At 37.8% G+C, this 17886-nt stretch overlaps 1 protein-coding gene across 5 annotated transcripts in view; it reads right to left on the minus strand.

Moving 5' to 3' along the window:
* NRP2 (neuropilin 2) overlaps window positions 1–17886 on the minus strand; it is a 255966-nt gene that overhangs the window by 188418 nt on the left and 49662 nt on the right. For all 5 annotated transcript variants that reach the window (XR_015739693.1, XM_087913793.1, XM_026707612.2 and 2 more), the window contains exon 2: window positions 9884–10061. Coding sequence is in view for 4 of the 5 variants with exons in the window: in XM_087913793.1 (XP_087769919.1) it covers window positions 9884–10061 (178 nt within the window). In the remaining variant the exon portion in view is untranslated. The remainder of the gene's footprint in view (window positions 1–9883; window positions 10062–17886) is intronic.

Genomic DNA, 17886 nt, shown 5'->3' on the forward strand with positions numbered 1-17886 from the left:
CATACTTCGAAAACAAAGAAGGTAAATTATTGACACAAAATTAGAGTATGCATGGTTTTAAGTTTTCCCCACCCTACATCTATCCTAATTTAGAACCTATCCCATACTTTTTTCTCCTCTTATATATTCTTGTTCCCTGTTGTATGCCCAGCTTGCTTCTTTGTTTGGAGTTTGCCTTTGCCTTTGTGGAAGCCTAAATGAATATTGACCATCTGAAATTCTGGGTATACCTAGTGTTTTTGGGGTGGTCGTCTGGCTCAGTCCCGTCTTTGAGGATACAAAAGGGACAGACAATGATCTAACCCACTGTTCGCCAACCGGTGGGCCGCGAGAAAATTTTGGGGGGCCGCAGAGAAATCTCACCCCCAGAACACCCCCCAAAGCAATTAATCCAGGCTGCGCAGAAACACAAGTATGACCTGCCCACCTGGCCCACAGGAACCCTCCCCGCCCACTCATGCGTTACCTGGCAAACTTGCCTGCTAATAGCTATTTTTCCTTATTTTTCCTGACATCAGCTGTTCTGCTGTGCTGGGAGATTTTAGGAAGCAGGAAATGGTTGGACTTCTTGCTTTCTAGCTAATCTTTAGATTTTCGGCTCTGCTTTTAAGCACAGCCGAACCTCCTTTAGGACTGAAGGTTCTCTTATTCAGTGCAGAGTCACGGCAAGCAAATTTTATGTGACAGACTGAGCTGATAGATAGTCACTGAATGATTCTGTGAACAACTCAATCTGCCTGCCTGCTTTGCCTGATTTTGGGTAAAAGTTGCTCTTTTTTAAATAAAAAATTCAATATTTACATACATGGTGTGTTGTGAGTTAATTTTATGAGTTTGATTGCAAGCAAATTTTATGTGACAGACTGAGCTAGCCGATGGGAGATAGATATCTGAATGAATCTGTGCTTCTGTGAGCAACTCAATCTGCCTGCCTGCTTTGCCTGATTTTGAGTAAAGGTTGTTCTTTTTTTATAAAAAAATCAGTATTTATATATTTATAATATTTACATACAAGCCATGCCCAACCAGTCACATGACCACCAAGCCACACCCACAAATTAGGCCACACCCACAGAACCAGTTAGTGGTCCCTGGGATTTAAAATTATGAGTTTGGTGGTCCCTGAGGTCCAAAAGGTTGGTGGTCCCTGATCTAACCTATTGTGATCTTTCAGTGCCATCTTTTATAATGCTTGGCCCTGGACACTTTTCTAGAGATCAAATTAAGAGTTGGTGTGTATTGTTTTATGTCATCTGGAACCCCGAGCTAAGAACCTAAATGCCTGGGAAGCCCTATGAGGTGGGGCTAATTTCTAATAACAGATCAGTCCTCTCAGTTCTCAATTAAAGTAGCTGAATGCTGTTAAATTGTGATCACAATTAGGAAACATTGTATTTGATTTTGGCTTTGTGGTCTTTTTATGACTTGTTTTATTGCTATTCTGGATTATTTGACTATAAAGTTATGGCACTCCCAAAGATTTCCCCATTCTGTCAGGAAACCTCTTCTAGTAAATTAAATTCAAGTAGCCTAATTTTCTTTATAAAGAAAATAAATCCAAGAGATAGCTAAGAAACTCAAGACATAGCCTATTTAATTGTAACGATCAGCAAAATCTGCAGGTTGTACACACTAACACTAAACAAACCTATTTAGAACTAACTCTAATGTGAAAGATTTATTTATTTATTTAGCATATGGCAAATACACGGACTTATAGTAGTACAAATGTTAATGTTCAGTCCACCCAGCCATTCAAGGACAGGGTGGTCTATGTTGAAAAAAATCAGACATTGGGCTGGTGTAAGCTCTTGATGGACATTTGGACAGAATGTGATGGATATTTTGTTGACGAGCAATGTGAAAGAACATTATTTCTAAGCAAAAATGCTAAGAAACACTGGTTGCTCCATTTTCATCCAATTCTCTGCTTAAACAGAGTCCAGGGTAGTTAGACAGACAGATATAAATATGATGCTTTTCTAAGGTGAATAAGAAATCTAGTAGGCAAGATCTTAGCTTGGGGAAATTAGTCCACATCCCTCATATGATTTCAATTCCTGAATTATCATTAATTCAGTTCTGCTGGTATTTCAGTTGATTGCCTTTTGGATGCAAAATATCTTCTGTAAAATTCTGCACCTCCCTTATAAAACTAAAAGCTTTAAATGCAATGGAATAATTAAGGATTGTTAGCACAAAGAGAGAACAAGAGTTTAGATTTTTAAATCAATGCTGTTAATATACTCTGGAGGCATTTGATCTATTTTTCAGGATCAAGAGAGCAATTTTAAGGTACAATGCATAATATATCTAGTGTTGATTACATTTAAACCCAGTTTTCTGAAGCCTCACTGTCCTGACTGTTTAAGGTGGGTTCATTGTATTCTGCAATGATTTGTGTGATTTTCCTGTGTGAATTCTTCATACAGCATTCTATTTTTGTCAACCAAGAGCAAAAGAGTAAGTTCAGTTCAAGTGAACACATTTAAGAATTTAAAAACCTGCGCAGTTAAAAACAACTTCACAGTGTCTCTATCAAGTTCAGCCACTCTCCCTCTCCCCTGCAGGAGCCAGTCTCACAAAGCTGCATGCCCTCCCTGCCATGTCACCACCAGAGGGGGCTGCAAGCTACTATTGATGAAGCCACAGAACTACCCACACCAGGATGCTCCTTGGGTTACTTGCAATTGAACAGAACTGAATAATGACAGAGAAAAAATTTGGGCTGGTTTTAACCGATCTTCTCTTGAAACAATTTCATTGCAGTGGGAGAAAGACTGCCCCACATCCACAATACCAACATGAAGCAAAAAGCCATCTGAATGCCCTATACGATCCTTTCACATGATGATTAGCACAGCGTGGAGCAGCAAGACACATATTTCGGCACCATTAATTCAGAAGGCTTCAGAAGGCTACGGGACTGGGGAAAAGAATACATGCATACGGATTCCAAACTGAAACCTGAACTTGAAAGATGCTGTTGGGAGGGAGCAGGTGCATGAAAAAGGAAAGCCTTCCGTGCAGTGATTCACATACTGATGAGGTTTCAGAGTCAAATTTTCCAACCTAGGCAGCGTCAAAGAAATGAGAAGCAGCCATTATGGCCAGCTACGTGACCAAGGGGAACTGGGGGGGGGGGACGTTCAGCCTCAGAAGGTTCAAGTCTCCCTTCCAGATAAAAAATGAACCTTGGCACAGGCGAGGCCATGGAGCCTTGCTTAATCTACAGTAATATAACAGAAGAGCACAACAGTCTGTTCTTTTTCAATGAGATGCAGCTTCCCAATTCAACAAGTAGATAACTACCCTCTCCCTCCCAGCATGGATACTTGAAGAAGAGCAAGAGGAAAAACAGCAGCTGCACTCACTGCACGGAGAGTAAAAAATGGCAAGCTGACTTGGGTTATTACCATTATTTCCAAATAGTTTGGCACACTTCTAATCAGTGCTTCTGTTTCCCTTTCTCCTTTTTGCTTTCAGCTGGCTGCTGTGTCAATGCTTCTAAAGAGCAGCAGGGTAGACAATGGCGCAGCCTCCAGTCTTCATTTCAGAAAAAGCGCCCATAAATGCAAGTATTCAACATCCTGGCTATGCCTATCGTAGCACACACTGGGCATTGATAATGGAAGGACATCAACTTTTTCCTCAAGCAGAAACAAAGCTGGGGGGAGGGGCAGGGATGCTTTAAGAGTGCCAAATGATCCTTTCATGACAAGGAAGGCAACAAGGCAAGAGGGCTTCTTCCTAATTTTCCTAATTAACAGTTCCTAATGTTGGGTTGAATGAGTGGGTCTCCATATAAATAAGCAAAAGACGGTTCACATGGGAAACAGACTAGTGCATTTGGTTTAATTCTGTTTTGCTTTTAATTCTTAAGCCTATGGTTGCGATCAGTAAATCTGAAGATAAGGAAGGCAGGAAGGCAAGAGTCCTGGTTTTGATTTTTCACTAGTCATTGGGATTGGGAAGAAATATCTTCTGCAAAATACTTTTGAACATATTTCCTTTTTAAAACTATTTTCCCAGTATCATCTGGCTGTTGTTGCTGCTGCTGCTATTAATTCATAATTCCTGAAACAGTCATATGTATGACCCCGGCCAGCCATGGATCATGGGAAAGGACTTTATCATCATAAAGTTACAAAGTTATGTTTTGATGTTTCCCTAGCATCAATTTACCAGGGGACTGAAAATTACAGGGAGACACTCCCTGTAAAGAACATCATGACAAGATAGAGAATAACCAAATCCTTTATAGCAGCATAGAAAACCTTACAGGGATCCCAGTTCAGAAGAATTATTGGCAGCAACTGGAAAGTCCAAAAAAATTACACCATGGCCATTGAGAAACAAAGAATTCTGGGTTGTCACAGACTCCTAAAGTCCAACAGGCCCCACTTAGGACCTCACTGACAAATGACCAACCTGATTCTGTTTGAAGAGCTCTAAGGAAGGAGAATTCATTCTTTAACGTGGCAGGCTGTTCCACTTCTACACATTTTCTTGACATGTGCTAAAATCAGCTTCTTTTCGTTTTAACCCACTGGTTCTTGTCCTACTATGTGGGCCAGCAGAGAATGATTCCACTCCTTTTTCTTCATGACCATCCTTCAAATCACTATCATACATTGTGGCTATATTCAACTTTTCTGTAAGTTAAATATATCCAGATCCATTAACAGCCCTTTCCAAACAGTGGGTTTCTAGACCTTTCATCATCTTAGTAAATCTCCCTTCCCCAGAATCACTGATCAAGATCCAATACTAAAGTGATAGACAGCTCTTTATTGAACCTTTCTTTCTTTTTTGCCTGAAGTCTGCCCAGTTCTCATCAAACCCTAAGGTTCTCTGGACAATACTTCAATAAGCTCTAGAGTAAAGGATTGCTTTGATGAAAAGCAGTGATATAAACTGATGACCCGGAAGATTTGGAGCTCTCCCACAAATTTTCTCACATTCCATTCATGGGATCAAAGGAAGAAAATATTAAGAAACAGACATATTAACCATTTTAATTAACTTAATTAGAATTCCATTTAAATTAAATCAATTTTAATTCTGAATATTTGCTTTTTCTTGTTTTTGGTTTGTAAGATGTGCAGGTGCTAGCAAAGCCATTCCAAGGCAAAGATCAACCAAGAACTGGAAACGGCTGTGTGGCCCTATTTTGCATGGATAATGTATACATGGCATCACTGGGAGTAATGATGTTTCAATGCATGAAGGCAAAGGGAAAGAAATAGCAGGCACTTTCAGGAAAAGTGCTTAAAATATGTTTTAAAAATTAATTGAAATCATGGAGGGCTTTTAAAAGCCTCACCACAACAAATTTATCATCATTTATTTGTGAAAGATTAAGTTGATTGTGTTGGGACATTATGCAAATTACATAGAATTATATTACAGCTCTAATGCAGGACATCCCATTATTACATATAAGCAAAATTTCAACCAATTACATAATAAAACATCAGCTGCTGTTAGGCAGTAGAATTGTTGTTTAGATTGTTCTATGCAAGTGAGTGATGTACTTTCCAAGATCAAAATCTATCCCGCAAGCCTGCTTAGAAGTAGAGAGGCTCTGTAAAGTTTGGTGTGGATTTAATCCTCCCAATAAGTAGATTCAAGAGCCTTAATGAAAATCTGGCTACTGATGATTGTACTGTATCTGTTGTTATCACAATCGCTTCAATTCTCTTATACAGTCTTTCAAAATAAGCTTTATAAGAAATTCTCAAATAACAGTAAAAATGCCATATTTCCCAAAATATTTCTCTATCTTTTCATGCACTCACAACGTTTTTCCCCTTTTCTTCGCATGCTGATTTACATTTAGGATGTGTGTTTCCTTTCTCCAATGTTAGATTATGCCTCTCCCATGATTAATTATTTTAAAATGGCTAATGGGTTATTGCCTTGGCAGCAATGTCTCTCCTTGTCTTCTTCTCTCACACACATTATGAGAAGTGATATTACAAGAATAATAAATTAAAGGATTGCCTCCCAAGATAAAGTTTTATTGATATAAAATAGATGTGCGATTCTCCCCATGAATACACTGCTGCAAATTCTTTCATTCTAAGCATTTAAGCTAACTCTCCTGTAGGACAAGCATATACAGTATTTTCCCTTTAAATATGGAACAAGGTATCTGGCTGATTCGCAACTGCTATTGCAGTTCCTGGATTCCCAGGCCAGAATGAATGCTTCATTTGGATCCTAAATTTTATCATATTAAACTTTATTTTTTCTTAGGGAGTACCTGGACAGTGAGTTAGCAGAGTTAGCAGAAATGAAAGCAGAATAAAACCTGTTCCTTTAGCTCTCCAACCTCTTATCTATTCAGCTGGACGATTGAATGGAAGGGACAGTCATATTAATTTCACCAGGACCAAACCTCTCAATGTGATACAAGTCTGGTGGATTAAGAGTCACACGGGGAGATTTCCTAATATTCAAACAAATGGAAATACTCCTCCCCTTGCTATTTTGATATGTTTCATACATTCAGCCGAGATTAGAAGAAGGCCATACTTTGGGACCAGCCAAAAAAACCAGAAGATGTAGCTGCAAGTAAAAATGAGTTTGTTTGTCCGATTGGACTGTCATTTGATGAGATATATCAATTAACAAGGTAATCATAAGCCATTACTCTGCCTCAGAACTGCCATATACAGTTGCTCCCACTATATACTGCACCACATATGGCTTTCACATAGTTGATGGTTTGCAAAGGATTCAGAGATACTTTCCTTTCTGGGCAAAATAATAGTAACTAACTGGTCCACCAGGTGAGAGGAGGGCACTTGTGGAGGAGGGGGTGATTTCCAGCAAACAGGCATGATGACCTTATCCCCAAGGAGCGTGGATATAGCAACATGTATACACCCACCCACCCCCAATTCTCCCAACTTAAAAAAAATACTTGAAAAAGAAACACTATTTTCTAATTCCCAACAAGTTGCAATATGGGATAGTGGTGACCCTGCTCTGACCTACCAAAATAGAGCTAACCAGATAGACAGTTTCAGCTGAGCTTGAAAGCACAAGCTATGATGAAGTATAATGTCTGAATTAAGTTTGTTATTTCCTTCATGCAGAATGATCCCTAGCTGTTTTCATTCAAGATGATGGCAGATACCCTTGTAAAGTTCTCTAAGTCCTAGAGAAAACAAGGACTATAAAAATATCAATATTAAAAAAAATATTAAAAGATATTGAGAGGTCCAACAAAATCAATCTTGGATAGCCACCAAGATGATAAAAACAATTTCATTTCAAATGAACTAAACAGTTTAAACTTGTATCAACAAGGATCTAAGCAAACAATTTCAAGCTATGTCAGTTATATTAATTTACACTATTTTTTCTTAGGAATAAATTTAATTTCTCTCTGTTCTTATTTTCTCAGTTTCTACTTTTAAATGTAAAACTTAACAAAGATTAGGCACATTTCCCCTACTATATGTGTTTCACAAGAAACTTCCCTAATCAGAAAGCATTTTGTTCACAGTTGAGTGAATTTTTATTAAAGATATATGAATGTCAAAGAATAATTACATTTTAACACAATTAAAATAGTGCAGAGAGCATCAATTAACTAGGTTTACATTAAAATGTGAAACCAGCATTTCTCCCCACCTACAGGAGGAATTATTTATTATTTTGGAAAAAATCAAATTGCTGTATCATCAACCAGCTCAATCAACTAAATTTATCCACCCCTCAGAAATAAGTAGGACTTAAAACCACATAAAAGACTGCAGGATCAGATCTAGACATTCAAGAAAAGCAAAATATTTTTAACAGCCTCTAGGCCACAGACATTCAAACAGAGCTGTAAAACCCAAGGGGCTACCTCATTAATTCATGCTTTTAATGGTGCTCACTGAAGCGGTTAATTATTTCTTACTAGCTGCTAATTGTTTTTCTTGGACATTGAGCTCCCTAGCTTTGCAATTCACCAAGTGCTGTAGAATCTGTCTGATTTTTGAAAGCAGGGAGCACACTTTTCTACTTATGAAGAATGTATAGCACATGAATAACCAAACCAAGGTGACAAGCTGCCAAAAGAATATATATGGGGTTGTTTTTTGCTAACCAGATAGGAGAAGAAATGTTAGAAAAGCTGCTTTTTTTCTCTATTGTAAGAGAAGTAGCACTTGCCATCAATATTTTTTTAAAGATTTGTACCTGGCTAATTACTGATAATCCAAATGTAGCCGTTTTGAGTAAAAAAAACAAAAACAAAATGCCATCATCTTGCTATAAAAATAATCCCTTTTTTCTTTACTCTTTTTATTATACAAAATCACCTAGGTATCCACCAATGGGAATTAGCTGTACAGATAGTCCTCGACTTACAGAAGTTCATTTAGTGACCATTCAAAGTTACAATGGCATTGAAAAATGTGACCAATGGCAATTATTCACATTTATGGCAGCATCTTGTGAACAAAATTCAGATGCTTGGCAACTAACTCATATTTGATGGTTGAAGCATCCCGGGGTCATGTGATCACTTTTTGCTACTTTCTGACAAGCAAAGTCAATGGGGAAGCCAGATTCACTTAACAACTGAGTCATTAATTTAACAATTGCAGTGATTCAATTAACAACAGTTACAAGATAGGCTGGCAAAATTCACTTAACAAACATTTTGATTATGAATTCCTAAAAATAATTGAACCCGGACAACACACAGTTAACTGAAATTGAATTTTTATATGTTATATAAATAAACAAATGTCTCACTTAGTAACAGAAATGTTGGGCTTGATTGTGGTAGTAAATCAAGGACTACCTGTACAGCAGAATTATGTTAAATCCTATCAAACATGTAAATGCAGGACTTGCTCATGATCAAAAGCTACATTTTCCAAACTTCAATTTCTGTGTTTTTACTGTCTTATGAATTGAATGTCAGCATACCTTGCAATTTTCAAAATTAATTTCTAAATTACCTTTCCTTGCTGTCTGTGGCTCTCTTTGTTTCCCCTCCCCCTAGCAAAATGGTAGGTAGTTCCACTGGCCAGCTGAAAAGGAGGAAGAGTGATTTGTGATATTCCCTGTCAGTTTCCCACAAGCAAAGTCACTGGGGAAGCTGGCAGGAATTTAGAAGTCACCCCTGTTCCCAGTGCTTCTTGCCCACCTGGGGTCATTCTGTTTCTCTGTTTAGGTAACAGAATAGCTCTTGAAATGGTGACCTATAGGGCATGGTCTAGTATGATTCTAAATATGTTACCGATAGATTTGTTCCTATATAAAACACACACACAAAGACTCCCAACCAAACCATAGACCTGATTCTGATGGAACTCTTATTCTTGCATCTTTAAAAAATAGCCTTTTCTTTTCTACCCTTGATGGATGACCAAATATAAGGAAACTGAAAATATTGGCATTGTATATCTGTTTAGGCAGTTACTAAATGCTCAGTAAGATAGAAAAAAGACCTTGAGAGTCATGGCCATCAGAATATGGTTCACACGTTCCCCATCTCCCTAATTCTGTGCTTATTTGCAATACAGCAAAGAATAGAAATAAGAGTTCTAATCTGTGCTCATGCATGCAGTATAAGATATACTAATGGCTTATCAGAAATTTTTGCTTAATAGCTACATTCCAAGTATGATATATTACTTGTAACTTTGCAGAATGGCACCAGCTTCAGAGTTTCAGCCTCCCGTTCATCCACACTATCTAAATTCCTCCAGTCACAGTATCAGTTTTTATAAAGATGTTATGCTAATCATACAATTCATAAGACAGTAAAACAAGAGTAAAGAGAGGCCAAGAATCAGAAAGAACAGACTGGATTTATTTCCCTAAGTCAAGGACAGGGACAATAGGAGACAAAAAAAGAATAACCTCTTACTTGCAATCATGTTTCTCAATTTCAAAGTGTGGGTTGAAGTTGAGGGTGATCTTCTGGTTGGGTTCTGGGGCATAAATGATCCATTCACAATTCTGATGCGAAGGGTAGTCTTGTGGATAGCCGGGTGAAGTGATATAGCCAGCATCTTTGGAATTCAAGCGGCCCCCACATGGCTGAGCTACAAACAAACAGATAAAAATGTCCAAAATCTAAAATAAAGGCAGCAAGTGACATTGGGTGATAATCTTAAAACACTTTAAAATATTTTTCTGGTAAATGATGATTGAATTATGTTGTTGTGATTTTGTGTTTTTCATTTGTTTTACCATAGCCAACTAGATGTGGATATTTAGATTTAGTGTGCACAACAACAGCAACCTCAAATAGCAATAGCATTTAGACTTATATACCGCTTTACAGTGCTTTACAGCCCTTTCTAAGCAGTTTACAGTGTTAGCATATTGCCGCCAACAATTTGGATCCTCATTTTTAATCCACCTTGGAAGGTTGGACGGCTGAGTCAACCTTGAATACACTCATATCTTAGATGGTCCAGGAAACAGAACAGCTATAAATGGGTCCATCTACATTTTTAAAAACATTTAAAACAAAAATCAGATTATCTGGAAATAAATGGAATCTGGAAATAAAACAGGAACCACAGGGATTATTAGATTCCAATTTAATAATTCTGCCTTTGATAAAAAAAGGACAATATATAATTTAAAACTGGAATGACTATAGTCCAACAGACTATCATATAATATACAATATACATTTACATGTACAATATACATTTAATATACATAAAAATTAACTGACATCTTCTTTTCCTTCCTTGTCCCTGCTAATGCCTTTTCTCAGCAATAGTTTCTCTATTTCTGAGTTACACAATTCAGTACAACTGAATAAACCTCGCATTATAGTGATCACCATGCTTCAGTGCTTGGCTGTCATTCATCTTGAGAAAGTCTTCATAGGATGGTTCTTAACAGTAAACTGTTCTCCCTCCCTTCATAATTACCATGTCAAATAGGAGTGAGGAAAAGCATTTCAGGGGATACCTGGCAAGATTCAACAAGACCAAACACCTTGGCTTTTGAATGTGCTTAAAGTTTAAAACCTGTCTTCAAATTCACAAATAGAAAATGGTTATTCTTTTTGTTTATTTAAGCAATGGTATTTATTTTATTTATTTCATGTTTGTCCCACCTTTCCTGCCCAGGACATTTTTCATGGTGTCTTTCAACTATTCTTAATTTAGCTGAAACAAAAAAAAGATAAAATCTGGCCCAAGTTCACACAACATGGGAATTTCATCAAGAAGAAATTCCAACCAATATTCTCCAGTCTTATTTTAACATAACAGTAGCACTTCAATGCAAGTAGACTATGATTGTCAAATCTGATTTAAGGGTTGTTTTTTTCAATCTAGGAGCAGCAGAAAGCCCTTTCTGAGGAATAAATCATCTGTAGTCTAAAGCAGATGAACTGCCTAAATGACTCTCCAACCTAAAGTGAGGGAGAAGCAATCAAAACAATATTAAGCCATCTTTGACCTTTTACTAAACTTTTTACAAGGTAGTTAGATAGCCACAGGGTATCATGAGCATGCCCTTTTACGAGATAGCACCCTAGAAAAGTATCCACCCTGTCCAACAGTGATGCGTGGCATCAAAAAAGGTTTACATGTCCCATGTTAGGCCCACACATATAGTCTCTGGCATAGCAAGGAATAGCTTTCAGATGACATCTTAGCATTTCTTCTTTCTGTTCCAACCACAAAACTGCACGTCCACACCCCACTTCACGTCCTTTCTGCATGTCTTTCTTTCCCGGCTTTGCCTTCATCTCCTCCCTGTCTCCTTCAACATTTCAGGGCAAGCTAAGCAGTTGGAATTAAAGACTGCAATAATCAGCAGTGGTGGTTTTTGTGGTACTGGCCCACAAATAGCCTGGTAACAATTATATCTTGAGCGAGGAAGCACTTTCAACTGTTAGTTATATAACAATGGACCCAGGAGGGTGATTTAATCTTCAAAAAAACATTTCATCTTACAAATGCCACAAATCTGATTTATTATTTCATTACTGGCTTAGGAGGGAAATCTGCATCATACACACAGCTAAATGCATACTAAAGAATCTCAACAATGCCATTCCAATTTGGCTGTACAGCACACTCTTTTTATTTTTACTGTGTCCATCAAAAGAAACAAAACTGCACAGCGGTTCATTGCCACCACCAGATGATGTCCCCTCAGGGCAGCCTAAGGGGACTGTCCCTTTCTGCATGCCTCAAGCAATTTCCCAGAAGGAACTGAGAAATAATGAAAGAAGGAAAAGTGCAGACACCTCAAAATTAAATGAAATAGCTCTCTCTTTGAATTACAGCTTTGGTTCAAATATGACCACAGCTAGAAACAGATAACAAAACAAAACAAAAACGAAGTATGATTGTACATGTATTGTTTCTAGCAGCTGCCCTGCCTCTATACATATTTGGAAATATCCAATGACAGTAGAACGTTTTAATGTGTGGAAAAAACAGTGGACAGGATGGCCAAGTCTTGAGAACTGCTAAACAATATGTCCCTTGCCCCACAATCAGGCTTAGCCAAGCCAAGCAAGCAGCTTTAGTTTCTCCTTTTTGTGCTGCATCCAATCTAGTCTACCTATTTTTCTAACCTGCTTTATGGAACAAAACTTTAGCCATCGGGATCCAAAACGATGTGAGTTCTCTGCACTCAAGATAATAGTAGCTGACATTTGGCAAGAAGTTTTCTATTGGTACATTGTTAACAGCTGCTAATTTAACTGAGACAGCCAAGACACATGGAAAGTGGTGGATTAAGGCTCACTGGTGCCCTAAGCACTGACAAATCTTGATGCCCCCTCCTTTGTACATACTGTACAAATGAAGCCAAGCTTAAACTACATAAAAGTTTTTGTGGTGCCCCCTTTGGACCTGATGCTCTAAGCATGTGCTTAGTCTGTTTAAGGGTTAATACACCAATGCACATGGACAACTTGGATAATTCTGCCTGATTTACCATGCTGCTTCATGTTGGGAGTAGAACTCTAGAGGTGTCCAGCCTAAATAGCACAGGGAGGGGCACACAAACAGTATTAAAATGAGGTTTTGGTACTGGTGAAAACCTTGAGGCAAACAGGAGGCTTTTCATAATAAAGAGGGCTCCTGAACACAAGCTCTGCCCAACCCCGTGTCTCCCCCTTCTTCTAGCCTCTGGGAATGCTTTTATTCTATAGACACATGACACAGAGGAGTAAGAAAACTCTTTTAAATCAAGGAAGACCAAAAAAGCTACTGGTGTATTCCCCACACTCCACTCTGTAAATGTTATCCAGTGAAAATAATACTCTTGCTTATACAAACTTCTGATTTCTGAAATGCACTGGATGACCTCATGGTCCTTCAGATAAGTTGGGGAAGAAATGGACAGAGGAAATGTTGCCTCAGCTGCATAGATACATAAGCAAAAGGCTGAAATTAGAAACTATTACAAACACTATATAAAATTATACAGTGCCTGTAGTTTTCCATTTGGGGAAATTGTTAATGTTTAGAATTTCAGGAGACCACAGGAAAGAAAACAGAGTGAAGAAAGTAAATAAGCTTCAGAGATTCTGCTTCTCTACTGTCAGTCATGCTTGAATGTCACCATCTGCATGAAACAGCATGGCCTTGTGAATTATATATTACTTCTCAGCAGCTACCTCTGAGTTTTAAGGACAGGGGCCTTCTTCCCAAGAGGTATGCATTTCTTCCTTTCTCCCACTCTGGTTGAATGATTGCCACTGAAAGTCCAGCACACAGGAGGCCAACAAAGAACTTGCTCACCACAACTGTTTTGTATGCTTGCCTTTTTCAATTTGTCGAGCATCCAAATCTAGTTAAGAGTTCAGACATAACTGAAGCTGCACTAAATCACCTAAGAAAATCAGGTCACAGTAATGGGGTATGCACAATCCTCCATTTGGTGCCAATACACAGGAGGTGTCTGGTACTCTCCAGCAGGGATTAACAATAACAGAATTTTTACCATGCTGTTGTATTAGCAGAGATAATGAACTTCTCACAAATAATCCAATTTCTGCCCAAGAGTTACCCAATCTTCCCAGGTTTCCAAATAAGCAAACTACTTTTTGTTACCACTCTACACTGTCCATTGAGTACAACAAGGTGGTCACCTTTTTGCAACAGGTGGGAGGCATCCTGGCTTCCCTTCTCCAGTTTCCTCTAGTTTAGCTCTTCCAACCCTGGTGGTGGCACCCAGAGAACTGAGGCATATTGAAAGAAGGCAAAATTGGAGACCAAACCCCTCCACTTGATCTCATTAAAAAAAAAAAGACACCTCCTCACCCTTCCCTGAAAAGCTCTTCTCTGCAAGAATGGTTTTCCCCTTCCCAAGGATAGGACTAGTAAAGCAGGGGGAGGACTAGTGACAACAGGAAACAACTTCACAGCAGGTTCTATCTGTCTCCTATACAAGCAACTTGCCACCTCCTGTTCCACAAAGGACTGTTTTCCTCTTTCACAAAATCTACTTCCTTCTCAGTGTGCTGGAGGAGACTCACATGTTCAATTTCTGGTATTATCTGAGCTAAATATGTAACATTTAAAATATAAATCTTTTGATCATGGGTCAAGAGATCCAGAACCAAAATTTTCAAAATTAATCATCTAAGCCCTCCTCCTTTTTTTTTTGCACTCTTAAATAGCAAGTCTTCTGTGAAGACAATAGTCTGGCTTATTCATCCCTGGCAGACTCTCTTAAAGTCCTGTAGAACCATAGAATGTATTTTATCAGAACAAATGCTATGCTCAGCTAGCAGTTAGCAATATAGCTCTGCAGGTTTTAAGTTTTAATTTAATCATGGTTTAGAGTCTGAACTCTTTCACCTTTTCATATGTTGCATCCAGATCCTAGTTGTATACAGAATCTTCTAGCATAGGAACCTATTTTTTTAGTTTTTATATTTCATTTTCTTGAAAATCTTCTTTTGTAGTGTTTTTTTAAACTCATTTTTGACATCAGAGAATACAAATTCAACAAAAACAGACTGTTCATATATTTCAAAATACATGTTCCCTATTTTCTAATTTTACATACACTTATTTTGTAATGTTACTTTTGGAGTGAATTATTATTATTATTATTATTATTATTATTATTATTATTATTATTATTACTATTACTATTACTATTACTATTATTATTATTACATGAAACTCCGTCAATTGAACATTTAAAAATGTATCGCAAATATCATTGACTGGCTCTGATGATTGATACGGGTTGTTGCCAGCATCCCAGGCAGAGGTGGTATACAGCAGCTTTTGACCAGTTCTGGAGAACCGGTAGTGGAAATTTTGAGTAGTTCAGAGAACCAGCAAATACCACCTGTGACTGAAGATTTTACAGTATCCTTCCTCTGCCATGCATACCAAGCCACGCACACAGAACCAGTAGTAAAATATTTTGAATCCCATCACTGATCCTAGGTACAGTATCAACCAAGTATCTTCTTAAAATGTATGTTGTTCCAAGTAGTGCAGTCTTTTGCAGCCCCACTGGCACTACAGCAGGAAGTTGCAACTTCTTGATGTATTTTGCAAAGTTCTTGGATATGATACCAAGTGCCCTGATGACAATGGGTATCACTGTTATATGTTTCATCCATAATCGCGTAGTTTTGATGGCCAGGTTGCAATATTTCGTGATTTTTTTTCCAGTTCTTTTTCTTCAACTCTGGTGTCTCCTGGTTATTATTATCATTATTATTATTCATCGCACAGTCAGACTGGGTTTGGAATTTTTGTCTACCTATTGAGTCCTTGCCAAGGACCTGGGATAGGCAAATCTGATGTTTGATGGTGTTACAGATATCACCGCAGGATAGCAGCTGTTCCAAGTAAAGCTGCCTTCTGCCATTGACTGATGGCAAATTTGTCAATGCCTATAGTGTTCAAGTGGTGCTCCAATTGTTTCGGGATTGCACCCAATGCGTCTATTACTATTGGTACTACCCTTGCTTACCTTTGCCATAGTTGTTCTATTTCTATTTGTAGGTCTTTGTATTTTGTTATCTTCTCCAGTTCTTTCCCTTCTATTCTGCTGTCTCCAGGCACTGCCACATCCACTATCCAGACTTTTTTGTCTTTCTTATTGACAACTATTAAGTCCAAGGTGTTATATGGCAGGTATCTATCTGTCTGGATTCTGAAGTCCCAGAGCAATTTAACCTTTTCATTTTCTATGACTTTTTTCTATTTTATGGTCCCACCAGTTCTTGCTTTTACAGGCAAATGATATTTCTTGCAGATCTTCCTATGCACCATTGTTGCGACTTTGTCATGCCGCTGCTTGTAGTCAGTTTGTGCAATCTTCTTGCAGCAACTTACCAGGTGGTACACTGTTTCTTCAGCTTCTTTGCATAGGCGGCACTTACTGTTTGTTCCTGTCTTCTCGATTCTGGCTTTGTATACATTTGTCCTTAAGGCTTGATCTTGCACAGCCAGAATTAATCCCTCAGCCTCTTTCTTTAACTTTCCTGCTCTTAGCCATTGCCAGGTCTTGTTATTATCTGCTTTCCCTGCTATTTTTTTTAATGTACTGGCCATGTAGTGCTTTGTCTTACCATGTCTCCATTCTGTTCTTCATTTGGTCTTTCTTGTAGGCCAGTTTGGTCTCTCTGATAGTCAGCAAGCCTTCCTGGCATATTAATTTCAGTGCATCTTCTTCATTGTCCTTCAGATATTCCTCCAAAGCCCTTTTTCCTTCTTCAACTATCTGATGAACTTGCAACAATCCACGCCCACCTATTTGCCTTGGTGGGTAGAGTCTGTCAATGTTGCTGCGAGGATGAAGGACATGATTCATTGTCATTATTTTTCTGGTCTTCCTATCCATTGCTTTTAATTCTGTTTGAGTCCAGTTCACTATTCCAGCTATGTATCTAATGACTGGTATTGCCCAAGTGTTGACTGCCTTGATGGTATTTCTTCCATTGAGTTTGGACTTTAAGATCTTTTTCACTCTCTTGATGTATTCACCTCTAATTTTTTTCTTGACTTCAGTGTATTATTATTATATTATTATTATCATCATTATTATCATTACTATTATTTATATTACAATTATTTAGAAATACTTTATATAGAACCTTACAATATTTTGCAAGCAAACCCCTTGTTAACAAATTGGCAGAACATTCTTGGCTTGTATGTATGCCTGTACATGCACACATACACCCACATATGTGAACTGCTTTATTCCAAAACATACCGATTGTTTCAATACGTTTCCTTCCACAAACCTCATCCAAATAATTCTATGTGACTTTCCACTTTGGGGGGAAAAACAGTATCCAGAAAAAAAATCACAAGAAAGAATTTAAGAGGTAAGGATACATAAAAACATCTGGTTTTGTTCCATGGAGAGAATGTTGTCAACACAAAAGCATTTATATAAACCCACAGCTCTTTCTAAAACCTCTTCTCTTTTCTTGGAATCCAGGAACATGTATGTATGCCATATAGATTTTATGCATACTAACTATGCAGTTATTTTTCAGTTAACTTGATAGATGCACATGTCTGCTGTCTTCTGCACACTTTTATACCCTCCTCATAAAAACAGCCATGCATCATTTGCATAAGTCCAACTCTTCCAACAAAAGTATTCAAGGGACACATTTTATTTTGCCTGGAACACAGACAAAGTAAGCAAAGAAAACTTTTATAACTTCCATAATTCATCAACCCTTCACATTTAAGCTCCTGCATTGCATTCAAGATTCCCACATGATGTTAAACAATTTTTAAAAATGGAAAAGTAACAGAAATTCATGTGCAGTTTTATAGTTCCCCACATGTCCTTTGCATTTTATCTTGAAATGTCAAGCCACTTTATTTGACAGAATATGAAAAGAAATATAATAGTCATTTTTCAAACCATGTACTCATAAAAAGTAAACCA

This window comes from Pseudonaja textilis, chromosome 1 (assembly GCF_049901715.1).
Source record: "Pseudonaja textilis isolate UNSWEBS1 chromosome 1, rPseTex1.2, whole genome shotgun sequence".
NCBI classification, from domain to species: domain Eukaryota; kingdom Metazoa; phylum Chordata; class Lepidosauria; order Squamata; family Elapidae; genus Pseudonaja; species Pseudonaja textilis.